This window comes from Poecilia reticulata, chromosome 4, assembly GCF_904066995.2.
Source record: "Poecilia reticulata chromosome 4, P_reticulata-male-v2, whole genome shotgun sequence".
Lineage (NCBI taxonomy): Eukaryota > Metazoa > Chordata > Actinopteri > Cyprinodontiformes > Poeciliidae > Poecilia > Poecilia reticulata.
The window spans coordinates 17,231,187-17,255,193 of record NC_088833.1 but is presented as its reverse complement, the minus strand read 5'-3'; the positions used below and the strand labels follow the sequence as shown (position 1 = coordinate 17,255,193).

Below are 24,007 nucleotides of genomic sequence, written 5' to 3'. Positions count from 1 at the left end.
GACACTACTGTTTTCCTTCTTTATTTAATCTTCCCTGTCCAGAAATAATAAAAACAGGAGACAGACCGTCTGAAGAGAGTTTTATTACCTCTTAATTTTACGCATCACTACAAATACATTCAAATAATAGGACAGCGACGTTCACACTTCCCGTTTAAACGATACAAAAACAAACCGCGACGTCCTTTGTAAATAAAATAAGCGGGACTCATATGAGGCTCTTTGTAAATAAACACCAAACTAAAACATGTCAAGTCAAGTAACTCTCTCATATCGGATTTTATGTTGAACAACCGTCCCTTCCTCTACTATTAACTGAGACAACATTAACCACGCAAAACAACTTATAAATGTTCCCCTTACTCAGTCTTTTGTAATACACATGACGCAGGCACAAGGAAGAAAGTCAAGGGACTGTAACCTTTTGATCCGTACAGCAGATTTTCAGTCGTATTTGTCTGACTAAAGATCCTCCCCTCCCCTAAACCTTCTTTGGAAGAAAAACAGGATTTCTAGGCATAATATTTAAAAAGATAGAACTATGGCTGCATACATCGTCATCTCTTAAGTGCTTCGTTTCCTCTGAATAAAACTGTGCAAGGAAAGACCTCCTCCATCTGCAGAGACAAACATATTTTCAAGTGAGCCCCTAAAGACAAAACCTCAGAGGTTAGTTCCTGTCTATGTAGGTTTCATAACTTAGATTAGCTTTGACTTGTTTTGTAGGTTTCATAAAGGGGGGGTTGAGCTCAACCCCAAAGTCTCCTAAGATGTTTATACAACCGGAGGAGCAGCTTTAACTGGTGCAAAAGTAACCTGAATATTTATACAACCTTTTTTTTTTCCCTCGCTATTTTTATATCTGTAGGCACCGTAAAACATCACAGTATTGTATGTGGCTCTTACTCCTCCAACAATGCAAAGCTTCCTATATTTCATAATGAAGTATTTTTTTAAGCAGCACAGTTAATTCAGTGAGATCAGGAGTGAGAGTGAGCTGGCCTGAAGAACAGCAGAGGTAAGCACTAAAAATAAAACTTGAGGTGAAGGTGTCTTAGTGTACTCGAGACTTTAAGGAGGCAGGAAATAAAAGTGGTGATTGCTTAAGATAAAAAAACAAAACAAAAAAACCAACAGAGGGTTCGGTTTAATAGTGTGACACAAAACCGAATTGGAATGATGCATCTTTAACATGATTATTATTATTTTTAAATAAAATGAAATAACTGCAGTTTCAAAATAATCTGCATTAAATCTGGTCTTCAACCATCAGTCCAAAACCTTCTCCAAATACATAATTCCTCTTGATTTAACGGTAGACATGTAACATGTAGAGTCATAGGTTATATTTATACGTGTACATCTGTGGGTTAAAGTTTTTTTTGAGATTAAAAAAAAAAAAAAAGTGACATTCTACCAGTCTCTAAACTAGCAAACACCTCTGCTGTGGGGGCAGAGGTCAAGCTTCTTCCTTCTTGTCTTTTTTGCCCTCTCCCTCTCCTTCCCCCGTGTCGCTGACGTCCCGTCGGCGTTTGCGGTTGCGTGCGTTGGCCTTAGACGCTGGAAGCGACTCCATGCCCAAAACCTTGTGAATCTGACGGAAAGCAAGAAGCCGCAGAGCATGCTGGGACCAAGAAAAAACAGGAAAGGTCAGAGATTTGCGGGCTGCATCTAACACTTTGTAGCATTCAGTTCAATTACTGCGACTTTCAACATTTTCCGCATTAGAACCAAAAACTTCAATAGTCTTTTGAGTGTTCAACATGATGTTCAACATTTATGCACAAATAAAACCCTGAAATATGTGATGTGCATTTGTGTTTAGTCCCCTCCACTTGATACCCCTAAATAAAATTCAACCAGCCACCTTTAGAAGTCAACAAATTAGCACAACATTAGATAAAGGGGTAAACCCGTGTAGATGAAGGAACACAGCAGACAGTTTAAAGTAGTTTAACATCCTAACCTGTAAACATCTCACACCGTGTTGTTCTGAAAATGAAACTAACGTTCGGCCATCAACCTGCAGAACGGGCTTACAGTGGCACAATCTAAAAATAGAAAGATTTTAGATTGTTCTTAATTTAATTAATGTGTGTTTTGTAGACACCATGCTTTATATAACACATCCAGCCCTGCCGCTCGCTTAAACTGACAGCCAGGGCAGGAAGATAATAATCAAAGAACCAGCCAAGAGCTATATTGGAAACTCTAGAAGAGCTGCAGAGATCCACAGTTTAGGCTGGAGAATCTGTCGACAGAACAACTATTAGTGATGTACTCTACAAATCTTTATTGTAGAAGAGTGGCAAGAAGCCTCTCCTGTCTGGTTTGCTGTTTGCCATGATCCACGTAGGAGACAGGAAACCAGTGGAACAAGGAGCTTTAGTCACATGAGACCAAATTCAACTTTTTTTCTGTGCAATGGAAAACTAACACTGAACGTCTCGCATCTAACTGAACATAGCACCCTCATGGTAACACGTGGCATTAACACTGTCATGAGGTGGCTTTTCTTCAGAGAGGAGAGGAAAGCTGGTCAGAGTTGATGGAAAAAAAAAAAACAACAACTGTCAAGTTTGCAAATGACTTAAGACCAGAGCGCAGGACTTTCATTAGATCAATATCTAAATAATGTTATCTATATTGTTGGATTAGAATTAATCCCAATCCAGACCTAAATCCACTAAAGAAATCTGTGCTAAAAACTGTTTTGTCAAGTAGATGGAGACGAGAAAAAAAAATAAAAAATCAACCTGCAGATGTGAAAAGCTGTTAATATCCAAAAGCATTTGTGTTGCAAAGAATTAACTCAAACAAAGGCTGAATACAAAACATACACCATACTTTTTAAATTTTGTTCGTTAAAAAAAATAATACATTGTTTCCTTCCATTTCACAATTATTAATTACTTACTTTGTGTCATTCTGTCACATAAAATCCCATTTAACTAACTGAAATTTGTTGTTTTTAACATGATAAACAGCATAAAAAGTTGACCTGACATAATTGCTTTCGCAGTTATGCAGGTAAGTACCTGTGTGCTGGCAGTTATATCCTCCCGGGCTTGAAGCTTCATGCTCTCCAACACATCTGTTGGCTCCTTCTCACAGGGGTCCATCAGGCCGGGGCCGTCTGTATGACGAGAGAGAACGGTAACAACAGAACCACTTCGCAGCCAAGTTCAGTTGCGTTTGCTGCGTCACTGTGGAGCAAAAACAGTTCCCATAATAAAGTTTTTCATTCTGGTTGTGCCAATTTGTGACCTGGAAGCAGGATGCCTGTGGAGATGCACTCCAGGACCCGGCGCATGGCCTCCCCGGGGCTGAGCGGGCCTGAAGCGCTGCTGATCACCTTCTCCACCAGCAGCTCCATGGCCTGACAGGAGAAAGGTGAACAAACTCTAGTTTATGTTTGCGCAGTCCTTCTAAAACCACTAAATCTGAACCTTTTCATGTTTGGTTGAAACCTATTATTCCTGCAATGATGATATTCATTTTATTTTATAACTCCCAGAGCACTGAGCAGCACTTACCCAGCTGGGCAGCTTCCCCCAGGTGGGAACACGCTGACATAAATCTCTCAGCACCCGAATGACAATCACACAGGACTGCAATCCATTTGCACGAGCCTTTAAAGAAAAGGAGAAAGCCTCGTCAAAAGGGAGCATTTATTTCTGAGAATATGGACTTCTGTTGTGTCAACAATACAATGTAAGCACACAAAATATTACATAAATTTGATTTACTTTGAACAAAGTTTTCAACATAAGAATCAGCCATTTGCATACATTGTCTTGACAATAAAACATACTGCATTCGATCTTACATAGAAAACAATTGTATCCTATATTTTACCGTTTCTATATATCCTTCAGCTTCCATATAACTATTGCACTTTAACACTTATCTGTACAATAGAAACATTTCTTACAGTACACCTAAGAATAAAAGAGCATATTTGTAACATTAACAAAAGGATTTTCCCCCTAAACTTTACCTGAAACCATTTGGCATGTCGGAGGGAAGCCAGGTTGTCCAAACATTTCTTCCTGTTTAAAACATCCGGAGGATCTTTCTCTGACAGATCTGTTGAAAATAAAAAGCAAGCAGTTTTACTTGACATCTTGCAGACTTCACATGATGACAGAAGTATATAGCTCAAGTTCTTACTGTGTTTGATCGAGAATATGAATATATCTCATAGTTCATGCAAGTATGATAATAATAATTAAAAAAAAACCTTAGATTCAGCAGTCAGATAATCTGTTTTAGTCAGTATTCAAGAGGATACAAAACAGGCATCAATAAAATTAGAAACAAAATCAGTCTGGAAGACAGTTTCTAAATAAGACAAGAAGTAAGAAAAAAATACAAATGAGTTTTCAGGAATGACAACAGAAACAAGAAATCTCACATTCAGAGAAAAGAGGCCATGTTTGAATCCTGTCTCCACCTTTTACACAAGTACAGTTTGGTTTGGTTTGTCAAAAACATACACGACTTATGAAATGAAATACATTTCATTCAAAAGTTTTGGTTGATGTCCAACAGCTTGAAAACCAAAGCAAACAGTGTTATTAATTGTATTATTTGTGACATTCAATAGTGGTAAATAAAACTGTCTGCTCTGACAAACAAAAAGAGGAAAAAAAATTAGACATTAAAGACAGTTCCTATTTTCCAACATGAGCACTGATCAGCCACAACCTTTAAAACAAATGCAACCAGGATTATTTAAAAGTGAAGACAAAGTTCGGCAAAAAAAAAAGAAAAGCTGTGGTCTTGACATAGCACTCAGCCACCTTTCCCTTTATCACAGCAATGTGTGCAACTACATGAGTAAAACTATAACGACCAAAAGGTTACTGGTCCTGCTCTGTATTTTCCCCACCTAAACGATTCAAATGATCAGATGCTTTCCTGGACTCCAGAAAAGCCCCAGAGTTTTGTTTTAAAGGCTGGAAGGAACAAAAACAGTGACAGGAGTTTGCTTTGTGGTCGATCAGTACATTTCCTTCTCCTTTCTCTTTTAGCCTGAGATCAAAATATTATATTTTTGCAGTTTTTACACAGGAAAATAAAAATTGAGTCGTTATTCTCCCAAATTTAAACTCACATCTACTTGCTCCTCAAATAGAAAACATGATAATTTATGTAAAATGTCTCCAAGCTGTTGAAACAGAGTTTATTCTCATGTATGTAATTTTTTCCATTCTGAGCGTGGTAGACTTCTTGTTTTTGTTTCTCTTCCCAACAAGCCCACAAACTACAGAAGAACAAAAATCTACTTTGAAACAACAAGTGTGAACAAAACTCAAACATGTAGAGTCTGCCTGCAAACGTATTCTAACAAATCACAAGCAACCAGATAAAAATAAGACTGATGAAAACTATAACAGGTGTGATGACAAAATTAGCAAGAAATAATCCAGAACCTGTTAAGAGAAAAACATGGTTCAACCGTGTAGACCGTCAATGCAGCTGGTCATCTAAATGTGAAGCTTTTGTTTGTAAAAGTAAATGTGGTTAGTGATGTCTACACTAGTCAGCCATGGGGTTTCCACATTTCCAAGTTAATGAGACTGTAGTTTAATAGTCTTACATGGAAAAACAAACAAAAAAATAAAAATCTGTTTTGAAGCCTACACTATCATACCACTTAGAATCAAAAATCCACATTCATTACAATTTTCAAAGGTTTAATTTAGGAGCGCTACAGACGCTCTGATGACAGTTGAAGTTTTTATTATTCTTTATAAAAAAAATTTTTTTTTTTTTTAAAAAGCCCTAAAAATGGGTCAACTTGATTTATCAACATTTATTCTTAGTGGTATGTGCATCAGTGTCATCTTCACATGACTTTGGCCTGCTAGAGTCTGCTGATACAGAATGAAAGCACTAACCCAAATAAAATACAAGACTGGCTGAAAACACCTGCACCATATTTTCAAAAATGATTTTAATAATAATAATAATTAAAAAAAAAAAACACAATATACTGAAATAATTGCAGTTACTAGAGCAGGAAAAGCAGTGGTTGCAGCACAATGATTCTGGTCTTTTTCTCTTCACTGTTAATGGGAACAAGCATAATGTTATGGTTTATTTAAGTTCCTCTAACAGGAGGTGGGATCAAATTCCAGAGAGAGCAGAACTTCCTCTGGCTGCAAGAGCAGAGTGTCTCTCTGCCCACACATTCCTTACTTCATCAGCTCTTTATTGGTTTCTAACATATTGTTTTTGTTTGTTTACAAGGCAGAGTTTTCCATTTTGAAAGTCATGGAGTGGAAACTGAAAGAGAGCCACTTACAACTGGTGTTAAGCTGATACTTTTTTTACCCAATTAAAGCTGGATTTCCAAGAGGCTGGAGGCAGGTATGTCAAGCAGCAGACTGCAGGCCAGCGCAACCAATCAACTATGCAGCTGATTAAATAGCTAATCAGTTTTTTTCAGACTCTCAATATATAAAGAACACAACACAAAATTATATTGTGTAATTAGCACATTTGTTATGATTTAAAAAAAAAAAAACTGTGACCGAGGTAAAATTAAATTGACTTTTTTTTATAACTGTAAAATCTCCTACAATCCTTTATATGAGTACAGTGGACCACTGTCTATTTGCACTTCAGTATTTGCAAATTTACACTAAACTATTTTCATAGTTAGTGTTTGAACTATGAAAATAGGCAGTTATAGAGGGGCTCTTACGTATTCGTAGATTTTAGCCATTTGTGGTCTTTCATCTCCATGAATATCGGGGCTCCACTGTATATGAAGCAGTGACAGGGTTCGCTTGCTCTCGTTATATGTCCATGTATCAAAACAGAAGTTACAAATAAATGTCCGAAACATCATCATTATTCAACAATTTATTGTCATTCAAGCAGCAGGAGAGAAATATTTGCTGCTCTTTCCATTTCAAATTGTTTAACGTCAATCGTATGACATACTTTAGGTTGTAGAGGAGTATTTTGAAATATGTACATATCGCTAACAAGCAGTTGTGGTAGGAAAGCAGACAAACATGAACACAAGTCTTTTCAGTGTTTGTTTTGGTGTCCTCCCATCTGCCTATACAAAAATATGTAAGCCTAAGGGGAAACTGTCAGAACAGAGTCACTTTCAGTTATTAAAATCAGATCATTGTGATGCAGGAAAAGAACACTCCAGTACCTCAACATAGATAATGCCTCAAGATGATGCAGGAATGACAGACTTACCATTTACTTCAATGTAAACCTTCTACATATGAATGGTGGTGTTTATAAACAGAAAGTCTACTGGAAAGATGTTCATCCCTGGGCATTATCAGAACAATGACTGTCATCTAAGATGAGGTTCTGGAAATCCTGCATGAGTATGCATTCATGAAATAAAGACACACCCTGTTGGCACAGAAAGGTCGGAGAGCCCGGCTTTTGATTCCCATTAGAAAATAAATGGTCTACTAGTGTAACTGTATAAAAAAAAAAAAAAAAAAAAAAAAGGGCAGATAAAAAAAAGTGGGACAAATAAAAAGGTGATTAAATTGTTGAAGGTTAAAAGAAATCTTAAATTTGGGCTTTGTAAAAATCCCAACATTACTTAATTCTGTGGATTACATTTAGATCCCTAGACGGTGGAGTAAGAGGGAAAATATGGGTATATTAGGTGTATTACAGATGTGTACTACACATTTGGTTGCTTGGTACTGAAAGCTTTGGCTTCTCTAACCTTTCTCGGCCGCTTTTCCTTCTGCCTGCTTGTCCTTCTCAGCAGCAGTGTCCTCCCTCATCAGCGGCGAGGTGAGAGAAATGGTCACCTGCATTTTGGGCTCCTGGCTTGAACATATCACGATGTTCGCCTCGTCGGGATGAGCCTGCACCTCATACTGATCTTCAGAAAATGTCTGCCGGTTAAAAGGACACTTGGATTACTCACTACAGAGGAGGAAGGGTGTAGGGGTAAAAATAGCCTTGTTTGGTTAAGTTATGAGGTAATACTGCTGTGTTTGTAGCCTCTGTTAAAGGCCATTGGGATTGAGTCTCCTCATATAAGGGTCACTATGAGTGATTTCTCTGATGGGTCATGAAAAATGTATTTAAAGATGCAAAATTTTGAAAAATAAACTGGGAGGATAATGCAACAAGTCTCATCTCACTCTGTAGGATTCAGGTGTCATAACCAGGCAGTAAATCTAAAGATCAGTGGAAAGCTCCTTTAATAAAACATTCATACTGCCAGAGCAGGAGGGAAAATAGTTAGCATCACATGATAATGTATAAAGTTGTCTCGTAGCCTTACACAAAAAAACACATTTGGGTTAAATATAACAAAACAGTTGTGGAAGCATTTCTCCCAGAGCTCGAGTCCCCAGATGATGTCACATGAAGAGAGTCTAGACTAAAAGCAACGAACTGAAAACAGGCCCAGTGTCACTTTAAGGTTTTGCGGTACAACACTATTCTAGCAGGATTAAAATGTGGAAATGGAATTAAAGCCAGGAGCAAACCAAGAGTTTTCTTGAATGTTTTTATGTTTTGTCATTACAATTCACCAACAAAAGCCAATCTTCTCTAGAGTCTTTAGCAGCTTTGCACATCAACAGATTAAAATTCATGGCCGTTTTTCTTTGAAAAACACCAGATTGGAAGGAGATCCTCTGTGACCAATTTTCAGGTTTTGACAACTTCTCAGTTGGATTTTGGTCTGAACTTTGACTAGGCCATTATAAAATAAATGTGCTTTGCTCTAAATTATGCCGTTGCAGCTATAAATAAAATATGGAAAACATGAAATAAGGAAAAATGAAGCATTGTAAATGCTACTGTCCACTGTGTTGAGGTAAAGTTTTGACTGACTGAACTTTTAGGTAATATTTCAAAAGCGTGCACCTTTTTTGAGGATAAACTGTTATTTATGTCTGAGCCAACTTGAAAAATCTAGTTCAATACTTTTCCTAAGGTAATACATACAGCAATGATATTTGTGAAGTCAAATTTTAAAGATGCTTTTCCTCTCCCACAGCACAAACATCAGGAGAGGAAGCCTCTGGTTCTCATTTTACCTGTTTCACAACTACCTCTCTTTCAGCAAAGTCTGTAGATGACAAGAAATAATGTTGCTTCCTCTTTAAGTAATGAACTAATGACACAACTTTAAAACTTCCTTTGAATAATATCCTTATTGTTCTTTTTTTCCATCTCTCAAGATCATATAAAAGAGGAAGTAACTCACCCAAAAAGCCCAGAAAATACATATTTGGAGTATAAAACCCATCTTTCAAATGCTTAACTGAGCACTCACCAATAGTTCCTTTGGCAGCTGCTTGGCGATGCTCTTCAGTAATGAGACGGTGGGTTTCTTAGCTGTTAGTAGTATGAGCTCCACATTCCTGTCCCCACGAAGCAGCAGGCCTTTGGCTAGGATCCCCACTCTCATCACACCTTTTAGCATCCGGGCCGGGTTCTCAGCACTGACAAGAAAAACGGCACATAAAGGTTCAAGGCTCAACTTGAAACATATTTCCAAATGTCCACAGACTCAAAACAGGGCACTAAAATTAAAGAAGCAAATGAAATATTGTCTGCTTGTTGGACTTTTAAATATGATGTACTGACTTTATTTGATGAATGGGGATGTGAACTCTTCAATTAGAGCAATCATGACTTGGGCTATCTTCTTTAACCACAGGTATTGCTGAAACTGTGCAGACCAATACACCACAGAAAGTGTATCTAGATACCGTGACCTCCCCACTTTGAGTTCATTGCTACTAATGATGCACAATAAGCAACAGCCAGCCACAAAGAGTAATGTTACCTTTGCTCTACTACAAGTAGACCAACATCTTGTAACGTCTTGATGTAAAACATGTTGCCTCTAAAAGTAAATAGGACTTAAAGCAAATGACGAATCAATCAAAACTTTTCCTGCTTTTGAAAAATAAAAAGCTTTTATGAGTTTTCTGTATTTTTCTCTGAAATGATAATGATAAATTGTCACAAACAATATAAATCTATTTGTCAAAAAGGTTAAAATATAAAATCAAAGTTGTTTGATTCATTCAAACAATTTTAGGCTTTATTGATTATTTTTCATATTTTCTAGGTTTAATTTTAACATTTTGATGTCCGATGCAGCACATTCCAGGGTTGTGATATCTAAGCATGAGAACGCTTATGTTAGAAAACCTAATGTCACTTTAGACATTGTCATTTTACTCAAAGCACTGCGATAAAAAGAGGGCTCTCCACTTGCCTTGTAGCCTCTCCCTCAGCAGCAGTAGAGGGGATGGCTGGTTCTTCCTTGTCGAGCAGAGAGTCTGACACCAGTTTCAGAGCTCGTTCAGAATGAGAGACGATCCTCTGAACAGCTTGAAGCTCCTCTTCCACCGGGTAAATAGTCGAATGCTTGGCCATGATGTGACGATCATCAGCAGAATCAGGGCGCCGGACACAATTCTTAAAGCAGAGACACACTCATGGTCAATGCCAATATTCTTTAAATCGCCTGTTAACAAACAACTCCTTGATGTCCCAAAATATGTTTTATTCATGGTAATATTCTCAGTTTTGTTTTCATTTAGGCTCAGGATTTATTTCAATTAATGATTTTTTTTTTTTTTGTCTTTAGGACAATCTAGAGAGGCAGTTTTTTATTTATAGAATAAGGAAGATTTTAATTTCATCCACAAGAGAATAAAAAGTAATATCCTGCTTATCAAAGACTAAATAAAAAAATAAAAAAAGATGAAACACACAAACAGGGCTCATCATAGAACCCTGAGGGACACCATATTGGATTGCTGCAGAATAATACTGTCCAAGACCGACAGAAAAAGTCCACAGGATAAGAGTAGAACAATTTAAGAGCAGTGTCTCCACACAGTTCAAGATACGGTGGAGGCACTGATGGTGGACAGGTCTAAAACTGATAAGGCAGCATTATCGTCAGGGTCAGAAGGTCGAAGTAGATCATTAAAATCTTTAATCTCTTGCTTCAATGATGACAACTCTTCAACTATGAAGAGTGATAAAATAAATTATTAAAGTGTAATCTTATTAAACATGAGGTAAGTGTTACATTTTTCTTTACAGCAGTCCACCATACACACCAAATGAAGAACAAGACTCTCACCAGTAGAGGGGGCACTGGCATGCCAGGGCGACTCATGAGAGGCGGAGGAGGTGGAGGAGGCATCCTGCGCCTCTGCTCCCCCCAGTACATCTGCTCCTCCTCCATCCTTCTCCAGTACATGTCCTCCTCATACCGTCTGCATGAAAGAGGTACAATTTACCCACTCACTAATGTAAATAAAATCAACTTTAAAAAATATTCTGTGTTGTAAAATATTTTCTTCTGAACTACTCTCTAGAAAACTAGTAAAAAAAAAGTTTGATAAACAAGGAAAACCATGTGAGTGAGAGGCATCACACGCAGTCTATTCATGTGAGTCTTACTGTCAAGTGCTCAACTTCACCCACTTCCCTTTTACTGCCGTTACCAACGTGGATGCAAGTTACTCATTCTGGCTTTTTTAGTCACTTCTGTAGCAACAATAACATCTTTCAAAACTGACGTCAAAATGGGAAGAAGTTTAGGCCTGTGACAAAGAGTCAAGCCGGACCTCATCTCCATGTGCCAGCGCTGCTCATCCTCTCTCTGTCTCTTCAGCACAGCCTTCTGCTTCTGCTTCTTCATCTTGCTCTCTTGAAGCTTTCTGGCCCGATTGCTCGGCTTGATCTCCACAGGAAGCTCTGGGTTCACTTTTTTCTGCAGAAAAGTAGAAGTTGGCAGAGCAAATGAAGACAGATGCAGGTTTTTCTATTGCCAGGACTCATATTTAAATTTACAGAGCACAATTGTTATATTAGGTTGATAATGTTTATGCTACATTGCCCCTAAGACTTCTTCCTCATTTCTTCTTTAATCTGACATGAGAGTTAAGTTGCTTTCTTTCATTTGAAGAGTGCAGAAGAAGGTTGGAGCAACAGCTTCTTATTTCCTCTGCTTTATTTAAGTGGTGTTGGAGACGTTTCAGGATGATTATCATTGTTTCTCACATTAAAAATTTAAGGTCCATTTACAATTCTAGGCTCATTTTTCTTTATTTTCCCTTCAGTTTATTTTGACATTTGAGTACAAAAACCTAACATAGTTACATATTTTTGAATGTTCATCTCAATAAATCTTTAAACTCTATTGAAAATTGTGCCTCACTTCTAAGTTGTACCTTATTTAATAATGTAGCAGAGTGAATGTGAAACAGGAAGCTTTTAAAATAGATGTTCAGTTATCAGCAGACCAAATACTGTCAACCTGAAAAACTGATTCTACTTAAACATCCCACAAAGAAACAACCTGCAGAAACCACCTTGAACCAAGAACCACAGTTCAAACTAAGATTTACAATAAAATGGGTCAAAGCATCATGATGCTTTCTGAAAGTAAAGTGGGCAACTTCAGAGGAAGTAGAAACACAAGCAGCTCAGGAGATTTAAATTATGACTTGATCACAGGAAACACAAGACTAAACCAAATCATGCAAACATCCAGGCATTTTGTGGGCAGCCACCAATAATTACAACTCTTTGAAAAAACTTGTGTAACATAAGTTAAAAGTATTTCTTAAATGTATTTCTTTCAACTCAGTTAAACGTTCTGTACACTGTTTTTCACCAAAAAATATATACTTTCAGTTACAGCACCGTAGTATCTGAAAGGGTCAATCAAACAGGAAGCAGCTTACTTTGTATTGCAGTCTGTGCCTCCGTCCCTTTAGGTGCATGTCTTTAGCATTGGGGTCATTGAAGCTGCACTCACAGAGTTTACAGTGAAATCGAATCACCTTTCCATCCTCGTTGCGTACCTGAAAGCACAAGACTCCAGTGAACAACATAAATAAATCATATTTTAATTCTATAGCTGTACATTTTAAAGCATATTTCAAAAACTATTTGTCCTGAAAGTGTTAATGCTTTAAAAGAAAAAAAAAAAAAAAAGAACAGCAGCACATAATAAACTACACCAAATTTTAGTTTGAAAACAAAGCACTTTGTAGAATAACAACAACCCCAAAGTATTTATCATAGTTGAGATCTCATCAGTCCCTTACATCATTCTGAAAGAATGTTGGTCTTTTTTCTTTAAAGAAGACATTGTTCATGTGTAGCTCTGTCACAGCATTGCAACACATTCCTTCTTATCCTTTTCAGCCAATATGCCTGGCCATAAAGCGAAGGTCAAAACAGGAAAAGACATTCATAATAAAATGTTCTACTTTACGTGAAGGTACATATGTTGTTACATTTCTAGCAACCGTCAAAGGGTTGTTTTTTCCACTTGTGATGAAGTCGATACCCACAAGGGTCTAAAAATACACATATGACTGATTCTGCAAACATTCTGCAACTTTGATTACTTTGAGTAAATATCTGCTATGTTCACTAACACTGAAACTCAAGCAAAACCCTCTAAACTCCTCTCCATTTTGTTCACATATAATTTCAAAATGTAATGACAAGCCTCATCTATTGTTTATATTTCTCTACAATATTAAGTTTTGTAGTACAGATTTACTTGCTCAATGGATGCAAAACTGCTTCAATATAAATTGTTTGTTACAATGTACATCATTTTTGTAAAGATGTATATAAAGCCTTAAAATAATTTTAGATTCTATTGCAATAACTTAATGATACAATGAAATGAAGCAAATCAATCTAAGGAAGATATGCACTAATCTTAATCAACTGGGAAATGACAGCTCATATGATATTGTCCAGATCCACAGACAGAACAATAATTAAAAAGTTTTAACTGGGACAAACAAGAATGGACTGGTTTTCTATACAGCCACCAAACACACACTGATGGTACAAACCAAACACACACTGATGGTACAGGAAGTAAAAAAAAAATCTCAACATTTCACTGTTAGCACCAATTGTTCAAACTATTAAAAATTTTCTGAACACATATTTACAAGGGTCTCCAATAATGTGGAGAGTGCAGCTTTACTTTATTATTATTTCAATAAATAGTGTCTAATTTCACAATGAGACATCAGCAATTGTTGTAAAAGCCACCAGGAGTCAAACATAGCATAGTGCTCTTACGGGGATGTGATCATTAATATTTTCCTCTTACCTCCTCCACATAGTCATGCCCCACAGGCTGGATGTCTCCCTGGCCTCCAGCCTGGTCAGATCGCTCATCTTCAGTCTGTGGCTCCATCTTCTGGACTGACAGCTGAACTGGTTCCTCCTTAGTCACCACAGTCATCACAGGTGCTGCTGCAGGAGAGCTGGCCGGCTTGTTTGCTGTGAAGAGAACCCAATGTTTTAAAGAGCTCCCTGACAGACACTGTATCACTACATATTAGGGCTGTGTAATAATATCAATTTTGCGATATACATCGGTATTTCTTTCCTAGAAAAAAAAATCGATATTCATCCGCAAGTATCGTAACATCCAACTGTCACCTTGCTCACTCACTGCTTGGTTTGCCGGGAGAGTGATTAGGTCATCAGTGATTCCTTCAAATGTTAAGTGTCAAGGTTAAAAAGGTATTATTTACTTTACAAATGCATGTAAGCTACAGTTTGTACTGTTTTAATTAAAAGAAACATGTTTTCTCACAACTTCTTTAATTCATTTTGTCCAGCTGTCGACTTTAAGTCTGTGTCCATGTCCAACCACAGCCAGGTATTGCGTAGTTGGTGCTTTTAATCAGTTTTCAGTTAAATTAATTCAATCCAACTCTATAACAGTCACAAAATGTCACCAAAATCACTCTGTCCCTCTAAAATCTTTCAGAAAACCACAAAAGTGTATTAAATTGTATTGTTTGCTGAATATCGCAATATATATTGCATCGTGAGCAGAACATTGTGTATCGTATCATATCGTGAGATTATTGTATCACTACAGCCCTAATACATATTATATTAATAATAAAGTGGGTGGGCTCATTATTTACAAAATCTCGTGTGTCTGCAACACTACAGTAAACAATTTTTTAAAAACTATGAAAATGATGTACAGAAAAGCAGAACTATGAAACAGTGTGTAATGTTGAGATAAACAGTTTCATTTTATCATTGATTTAAATCAAACTTACAAGTGAGAGTTATTTTGGTGGGAGCTGGTTTCTTGATTGGTGGGGCTGTTTTGGCCGTGGTGGTCACAGCCAGCTGTTTGGGTGTTACAACCGGGGTTGAAACGGTCGAAACCGAGGCAGACACTGAGGTGGATGCTGCAGGTTTCCCACTTGTGGTGTTTGTCGTAACTGGGGCAGAATTCACCAAAACCGGTTCAGTAGAGGGGATAGGTTTGCCAAGCTTGGTGTGAAGTTTTACCACCTTTGCATGAATGACAAAGAAACAGAGGAATATTTGAAAATGTCAATTTGAAAGACCTAAAATGACACAAATCACAAGAGGACACATGGCAGCTTCCAGGACCCTCAGAGATATAACTTATTAGGAGGTTGCAGATAGACATAACTAACCTTCTGGTGTTTGGCTCCCCGGATATGAGCGGCATAAGCGTCTACCCCAGTGCACGATACATCGCACAGTTCACAACGTAACTGGGTCTGGACCCCTCTGGGTCCGTTGGTGGTCCCACTCTGCCCCCCTGCCTTCAGGGCTGCTTCCTTTTTTTTATGTTTCTGACCCTCGTTGTGTTCCCGGTACGTCTAAACATGGGGGGGAGCATCACTTCAATCAGATAAAAAGCCATCATATTTGTATCCTAGCTTTGATCAGCAGCAATCTGCAGCGCTATAAAACAGCTAAAATCTCAAACATTTCACTACAAAACAGACTTTTACATATTTCATCTCTGCCTACCTGAGGGCCTGCACAACTGATCTTGCAAATGTCACAGTAATGAAGCTGAGACTGCTTAGGGGGCCCCTTGGGCCGCTGCAGCTTGTTCTGGTGGAAGGACGGCTTTTTGTAGGAGTTGACGGTCGGAGTCGTCACCATGTTGCTCCCTGAGGTACTCCAAGAGGAACTTGTCAGCTGTTTTGGTGGTGGCTGGATAGTAGGCTGGGGTTGTTGCGGCTGCTGCGGTGGAGGCTGGGGTTGGGACAGAGTTTGCTGAGCTGGCTGGTAATAGGAGGGGGTGGATGCAGAGGTGTAGCCAATGGAATCGTAACTGGAGTAGCTGATGCCTAAGGGGGAGAGGATAAAGAAGACACTGAGCACTTACAAAGAAATGAAAGCAAGCAGAATGAGGGTCATCATGAACAATTAGCTGTTACGAAAAGGAAAACAAAACAAGATGTCCTTTAATTTCACAGCAGCAGACAGCTTTAAGATATCTACAACAAACATGTAGTCGGAAAATTAGCTTCCTCTTTTAACTTCTGACAAGTTTGTGTTTGAGTGGGCTTTGAAGAATATCAACTAGAAGGATATTCTTCTTATTTATAAGGAGGATATGTTCAACTATTGGGCAGTGAGTGTAGATTCAGCATCAGTTTTCCCTGCAGCTGCATTAAATTTCTGATGAATTCAATCTTCCTTTTGAACTGACTGTATTTCAAGAATAGATGTAGCTCTTTTTATCCTTTTTTGATTGCACTATAAAATCATTGAACAGATTGTAACGTTGCAATAGTTAGCTCATTACAATGCATTATTAAATAAATATTGGCTTTTGGTAAATAAGAAAAAATCTGAATCTTCAGTGCAAAAATTGACAAAAAAAAAGTTATATCTGTTTTCTCTCACCTGAGTAGGAGGTAGCGGAAACGGTGGAGCTGAATGAGGAGCCCGGTGTGTATGATGAAATGGGTGTTGGAGGCTGTTGGACGCTAGTCGACACTGGGTAGATGTTGTAGCTGGTTGACACAGCACTGGAGGGAACCAGAGGTTTGAGGGCGGTCACCTGCCTCTGGGGCAGAGGAGGCTGGCTGTATGCAGTGGAGGGAGCTGGGCTGTAGGCGCTCTTCACTCCTACCGAGACTGAAACAAAGCAACAAGATGAAGAACGAGCCAGTGTGAAAGAAGGGTTGTGTCATGCAGGAAGCCCAATTTCAACATTAAAATATATAAAACAAAATTTTTCTTACCAGTCTGGTAATAGTTATCTGTGTGCGTCCTCTGAGCTGACGCTACACTCGTCTGGTAATACTGCTTGTTGTCATAAGTCGTTACTGCAGCAGGACGCACGTAGCTGTAGTTCTCCTGCTGCTGTTAAAAAAATTTAAGAAACACTAAAACACATACAATTTGTATCCATTTTTAATAAAACACAAAACATTCAGGATGAAAGTTACAGCAAACTGTGTTAAAAAGTTTTAAATTACATTATGTGCAACAAAAGAAGCAGAGCTAGTAAATAAAAGAAAATTGTAACATGTAATTCAAAAGAGAGAAGCAAAAATGATAACAGAAGTGAAGGGAAACTGACCATGTCTGAATATACCTGGTACGTCTGTGGGGTGGTGGTGGGCTGTGGAGGATCGGGCTGCCTGTAGGTGTAGTCTGGAGGTGCCTGGTGGCTCTGGTAGGCAGGGTATGGGGAAGAGGCCACTGGCCTGGCTGCCTGGACCGGAGCTGGAGAATAGGAGGCAGTCACTGCATGGGCCACTGCTGGAGCCTGCTGGACACTGTAGCTGGCTGTAGAGGGATGGGAGTAAGCCGTGGGAGGCTGGGTACTAATCAAAAGAAGAAAAAAAAAAAGCAAAGAACTGGGTCAACTTTAACATCAGCACAATAGTTAGTAATTGGCTAAAAGTTCAGCTTTTTTCACAAAATAAGACCAGGTGACATGCTGCTTCTAAATATTGTGTACCGTAGATCATGTACCGGTACACAATCTCTGATCCTGGCTCAATATGGATCACAAAGAAAGCCAAAACCTTTTTAATCAACCACTTCAAAGGTCATTCTTATATTTGAAGGGATCATTTTATGAACTTCTAACTTTGAAAATACTAGCAGTACCTCCATTAGCTTTTTGACAGTTTGACTACTAAAATGAAAAACAATGACCAGATTCCAACTTTGTAGATATCTCTAAGGCAGTGTTTCCCAACCCTGGTCCTCGAGGCACACTGCCCTGCATGTTTTAGGTGTTACCTTGCTTTAGCACAGGTGACTTCAATTGACAAGTGTTTGCTAAACTGCAATCAGCTGAATTAAAGCAGAGAAATATCTAAAACATGCAGGGCAGTGTGCCTCGAGGACCAGGGTTGGGAAACACTGCTCTAAGGCTATTGTCTTTAATTTTCATCATAAGTTTGCAAAAAAGACACAATAACAAATACTCATTTGACATAATACATTGATATCTGTTGTTAAAAAAAACTTGGTAATCAGAACCCTTTTGTTTTGTTTTTTTGGCTGGAATGAGAAAATCAAAAATTTCAATGTCCAGTTATGCATTTAGTGTCCCGGTGAATACAACTGTCTACCATGATCATTATCTGTTTCACAATGAGATACCATCAATGAAAATGTCCTTGTCTTCTTCAGTCAGTCAAAAGACCAACAGCACATTAAACATATTAAAGTTTATCAATAATGTTCTTATCTGATTCAAACTGATAACTTATCTATAAATCTCGTTTTTGCTTTCTTTCATTTCAATGTTAAAAACTGTTTTGTGTCCAGCTTCCCTGCAGGCCCTTCTGGCTTTATCTGATGACTCAAGCCTCTTTCCCAAAACAGTTCAGTAATTCTTTAACAAAGACAAGCCTCAAGCCATAGATCATCTTGCAGATATGGGCCAGTTTTCTGTAAATCCTTCAGGCTCCGGCAGCTCAGTAAATCTTGAAAGTCAGACTTTATCAGTGCATCCAGACTCATGCAGGAATTTGATTTGGACCAGGGTGCTTTCATTTTATAAACATAACATGGTCCGGTAGTGCAACTTTTTCTGTGGACATTTAAATTTGTAAATGGTTATTTCAACCTCATGAATTCCTAAATTTTCTGAAAATGTTTTCTTTTTGCATAAGAATATAACCTTACATAGAATCTCCTTGTTAGGATCAATTTTAACTTGATTAAAATATCCAGTTAAAAAAAGCTTCCCATGTACCCTTGAGGAATGCGATAGGCCTGACAAGTAAACAAATATCTGTCTAAAAGTGGAATTATAAATTTAGAGAAGACATCTGCGATGTTGAATGTGTGGCCATGTCTACAGGGATGGGCAATATCACATATTATATTACATATATTGTATCATAAATGGTTATCTCTCTAAAGTAGAACTAGGCAATATGGACACACAGACACACACAAAAAGCACAATATTTTTACTGCTTTAAGCAATTTTGATCAACTTCATTATATGGTTCCAAATTAGCAGCATAATTTCTTAGCCAACATGTGTTTCAATAAAAACTGATAAAACTAATTTTAATAAAAAATGAATAACTAATGCAATTTATTTGCTTAAGCTCCATAAACTAAACATATTACCTAAAGTGGTAATTGTTATGGATAACAACAAAGTAAAACAATAACAATTACTCAACTACCAATATACTGATGAACTAAACCCATTTGCAATAGGGCAAATATGTTTAGTACAAACATAAAGTAATAACATACAAGTTTACATAAGTTTCAAGCTCTTCTGGGAAAAACTCTTAAAGAAGGGTGACTACTACAAGAAATGCCTGATAGGCCACATGTATTGTCTGATTTAATTCTACAGTGCACCTTTACGGCTGTCATCGACATTCTCTATTCCTTCATAAAATATTTTCATTTCACTGCCCTACTGTAAATTATGAACACATTACCTAAATCAAAACACAAATCATTGTAATAGTAGTTGTTATTCTTCCACTGTTGGTTCACATATAAAGAACAAACTAAAGTTTGAAAATATGATTGAACATTAGAGATGTGCCGATCAGGTTTTTTTCCTGCCAATACCGATACCGATCACCCATGAGGGCCGATCACATAATTATGATCCCGATAATTATGATCGGGATCATAATTATGTGATCCCGATCACATAATAATACTTTTTTTTTTTATCATAAACACTACCAGTTACATTATGTGGAAAAAGGAACCATGAATTCACCTTAATTTAGACAAAAACTTGTTTTTAATAACTTTTTCCAAGAAGAAAACTAAACAAAACAGGCATTCTGCAAATTGTACTGCTATCGGTAATACTATCTTTAACAGACTGATAACATATGAAGGCTCTGAAGAGGCTAAATAATGCAAAGAGCCAAAATAAAACCTCTCAACATTGCCAAAAAAATTCAAGTATAAAACTTAACATTCAAAGGCAAATACAGGTTCCATTACAATAAACAATCCAGAGTTACTGAATGAAAACTTCCTGATATCATGGCAGCTAGCTGATTACTGCTAGTTCTGAGTGGCTGTTTCTGACTGAGCGGAGTAATTATGCAGAGCAGGGAGGAGATCGATTATTTTTTTAGAGATTATGTCTCATGTTAGGACAGCGAAAGTTTAATACGTATGTAAAATGTATTTTTTTAGGTTAGATGCTGCAGCTTTAAACAGAGGTTCAGTGTGAGAGTCACTACCAGGTGGAGCAGAAGCGGCGCTCCGTCTGTCAAATATTACTACCTGTAGCGCGTAGCAGCGGTTCAACAGCGAGAACAGAACCAGCGTCTTACATCGCAGCTCGAAGACTTAAATTATTTTGTGGGTTATTTGTTTAGCTTTCTGACTGTCATGCTAATCCGGGTGAGTGTTTGTAGCTGTGCGCTGCTTTACCTGCTATCTGATCCTCCATATGTCTTGTCTTTTTTACTGCAGTGAGCCTCGATGTAGCCAAACTCAGTCAAGTATGGCATTGTTTCTATGTCGTATTAGCTTCGTTGTGTTTTCCGCCGCAACACGCAAACTTCCCCATTCACTCAGTGCGTTATAGTTCCACATCGCTTAAGATTTGTTGCTGCTCGTTTGCGCAGTGTGAAGGAAAGAGGAGACCAGCTGCACAGGCAGGCTGAGAAATGAGATGCAGGTGATCGGTATCGGCAACAAGAGCCAATGATCGCCGATCACCGATCATGCACTTTTTCACGAAAATCGGCCGATTATGATCGGTGACCGATCGATCGGCACACCTCTATTGAACATTATTATTATTGTGCAGTGTTTAGCGGTTGTAGTGCAGTGTTGTGAAGCCTTCTGGGTAATTTTATTCTTAGAGCAATATTTATGCTTACAGTTTGTATGCAGTGATGAATTTACATCCAAAACAACTGTGATAAACTCTTACATGTTTATTCTCATATTTTGAAAATAAGCATCAGCATAAATATTGATAAAATTATAGGCTTATTTTTTGCTTTACCATAGTATGAATCTTTGCAAAACTGTATCACAATAGCCACTGCCATATAAAGGCTTGCAATATTGCATAACTGCAGACGACTGCCTGGATGCAATATGTGGTAGATTTTTATACTTCAACTGCTCTGCACTTGGAATCCGAATAGTTTGCTAAGATATATTTTAATAATAAAGATACTAAAGCTAACAGAGAGTGGCAGGGACATAATGATAATGGAAAACAGAACGGGAAATTAGGAAAATGTGTGTTAAACGCAACCATATATTCAGGATGTTCCATAGTTTGCTAAGATATATTTTAATAATAAAGATACTAAAGCTAACAGAGAGTGGCAGGGACATAATGATAATGGAAAACAGAACGGGAAATTAGGAAAATGTGTGTTAAACACAACCATATATTCAGGATGTTCCATAGTTTGCTAAGATATATTTTAATAATAAAGATACTAAAGCTAACAGAGAGTGGCAGGGACATAATGATAATGGAAAACAGAACGGGAAATTAGGAAAATGTGTGTTAAACGCAACCATATATTCAGGATGTTCCACAATGATATTCCAATTGCTTGAACTAGAACACACTCATTGAACTAGTCCAGACAACAAGACCACATACTACAATTGTGAGATATTTATAGTTGCATCTAAAATGATTCATACCCATGAAAAGGTTTTTGGCTTAAAGATATTTAATTTTACTAACAGGTTATCTCTGACTGAAAGTAATATTACTGCTTCAAAGCAGCACAGCCAGAGTCTTTAAAGACTTGGAGCTTAACCAGGTGAGCTTCATAATCAAAATACCAGTCCAAACATGCAAAAAAGCTGGTCAGCAATTATAAGGTTTGATTACTGTAAAGATCTTCCCTCTAATTATTGAGGACATGCATATTTTCAAAGTACCTGTTTTTATGAAAATGTCTGATACACGTTTAAAGACATTGTTAATCCTTTTTACAGGGTTTGTTGTCATACTTTCAGAACTTTTTTGTTGAATCAAAAATTATTTTAAATGTAAATAGGCCAGGATTATGTATTGTTATTGATGGAACGGTATAAATCAAATAACATTTCACCGTACTTTAAAATGTTAAGGAAAATACAATCTTACTTATTTACAGCATTTTTCACAATGGTTGGATTTTCTTTTAAATGAAGCTGTATAAAAAAAATTTTTTAAAACACACACACATTCTAAAATAGTTTTATGCATTAAAGATCTAGGCTACTTTTTCCATCCCCTGTAAATTAAAATGTATAGACAAATAAAGCAACCAAAGGTGTATTATTTTTTTGTTTTGTTTTACTGGTATATGTTAGGAGTGTAACATACTCTTTTACATAAATGTATGTAAAGAAACGTCTTGTGTTATGTTAATCATGGGGTAATGCAAACTTTAATGATGCACAGACAGAGCTATAAAACTATTCTTATTTGCCAAAATTTGTTGGCAGGAATCCAGGCCAGAACAGGAAACCTTCGCAGCACATTGACCGCAGAATGATTATAATTCAATTTATAAGAATACCTGTCAGATTTACAGGATATTTATTAATGACTCAAGTTCACAAAAGTCAGACCTCGCGGCTGTCTCACTAATTAGTTGGTTTTCAGCCTGCCCACAAGAATCCAACTAATTCTGTTCATGCCAAAAACTTTGACTGCTGAGAGAGCTCGGCATTACTGGAGCGGTGTGAGCCTCCATAATCCCAAACACCGGCTAAAAATCTTACCTGCCGCCGCAACCAACTCCATTGTCGAGCCGCACAAAGCCTGCTATGCCTGTCTGTCAGTGTTGTGTCACATTTCAGCATGAAGCAAAACAGCCGAACTGCCTAAAGCTCCTTCTCCACAGAGGATGTCCGCAATGTGGGGTTCATCTAATGTCAAGCTGCAAGTCGGTTAAACGCTGGCCTGCCAATTCAGTTAGCTAACGTTAGCTAACCGTTACCGAACCAGAGGGTCGAGTAGCCCTCTGACGACCCTGTCTCCTCCGATTATCCTCCAGAAACAGATAACCTTGACTTAACTCGAACAATGACAATAATGTATGTGGGGTGAAATACCTGTACTGCGGACTGGCACCATGTGTGAACCCGAAATAGTTGCTTGCAGCCATTTTAGCCGAGCTCCCCGGTACAGTACAGTACCACAGACTGGGACAAACAGCAGCGAAGCGAAGGAACTCAACATCAAGATAGTTTCCCACCCGCTCGGCTCCTGCGAGAACAACGTTCAAATAGGACCTAAAAATGGATATAGCTCTGACATATGCACGGTAAGCACATTACAGAGAAATAAATACAGATAATTTAGAGAAAAACAATTAGCAAGTGGCTTTAAAAGATTGTTTTCGACGTTTAAGTGCTCTTGTACTGGTAATTGAGCAAAGACGGAAGTACTTTGAAGCGCACTTGCCCCAGTTGGGAAATCTGAACGGAGTAAATACGGTTAATTTTGTTTATTATTATTATTATTATTATTATTATTATTATTATTATTATTATTCATACAAGTAGTATTCTTAGAATACGAGTGAGCTAAAAATAAAAATCAATTGCATATTCATTATTTTTGATTTTTTTTAGCATTTATATTCTGCATCCTTTCATAGAAAATGCTTAATAATAATAATAATAATAATAATAATAATAATAAATTGTTGTTGTTATTTTGACAACAACAACAGCTGCGGGC

At 37.6% G+C, this 24,007-nt stretch overlaps 1 protein-coding gene across 4 annotated transcripts; it reads right to left on the bottom strand.

The window, feature by feature from the left end:
• Nucleotides 1–67: 67 nt before the first annotated feature.
• On the bottom strand, nucleotides 68–23,660 carry zfr2 (zinc finger RNA binding protein 2). Of its 4 annotated transcripts, none has more exons than XM_008407930.3 (19): nucleotides 23,377–23,660; nucleotides 17,414–17,660; nucleotides 17,073–17,193; nucleotides 16,732–16,965; nucleotides 15,844–16,169; nucleotides 15,501–15,689; nucleotides 15,111–15,351; nucleotides 14,138–14,310; nucleotides 12,738–12,857; nucleotides 11,616–11,761; nucleotides 11,126–11,261; nucleotides 10,247–10,449; nucleotides 9,293–9,461; nucleotides 7,721–7,895; nucleotides 4,001–4,089; nucleotides 3,537–3,632; nucleotides 3,268–3,379; nucleotides 3,039–3,136; nucleotides 68–1,624 (listed from the first exon to the last, which is right to left on the bottom strand). In XM_008407930.3, the coding sequence occupies exons 1-19, from the start codon at nucleotides 23,427–23,429 to the stop codon at nucleotides 1,460–1,462; spliced, it is 3,093 nt and encodes a 1,030-aa protein (XP_008406152.2). In that variant the 5' UTR covers nucleotides 23,430–23,660; the 3' UTR covers nucleotides 68–1,459. The 4 variants fall into 4 exon arrangements, with proteins under 4 accessions (XP_008406152.2, XP_008406153.2, XP_008406154.2 ...); XM_008407931.3 differs by having other exon boundaries at nucleotides 17,073–17,190; XM_008407932.3 differs by having other exon boundaries at nucleotides 17,429–17,660.
• Between the last annotated feature and the right edge of the window lie 347 nt (nucleotides 23,661–24,007).

What these genes read in the sequence shown, in the direction of transcription:
- zfr2 (XM_008407930.3), bottom strand. Translation starts at nt 23,429, where the DNA reads ATGGCTGCAAGCAACTATTTCGGGTTCACACATGGTGCCAGTCCGCAG. An exon ending in TCAGTTGTGCAGGCCCTCAG is followed by an intron (nt 15,690 to 15,843) that starts GTAGGCAGAGAT and finishes CCCCATGTTTAG; the next exon opens with ACGTACCGGGAACACAACGA. An exon ending in CACCAAAATAACTCTCACTT is followed by an intron (nt 14,311 to 15,110) that starts GTAAGTTTGATT and finishes TTCTCTTCACAG; the next exon opens with CAAACAAGCCGGCCAGCTCT.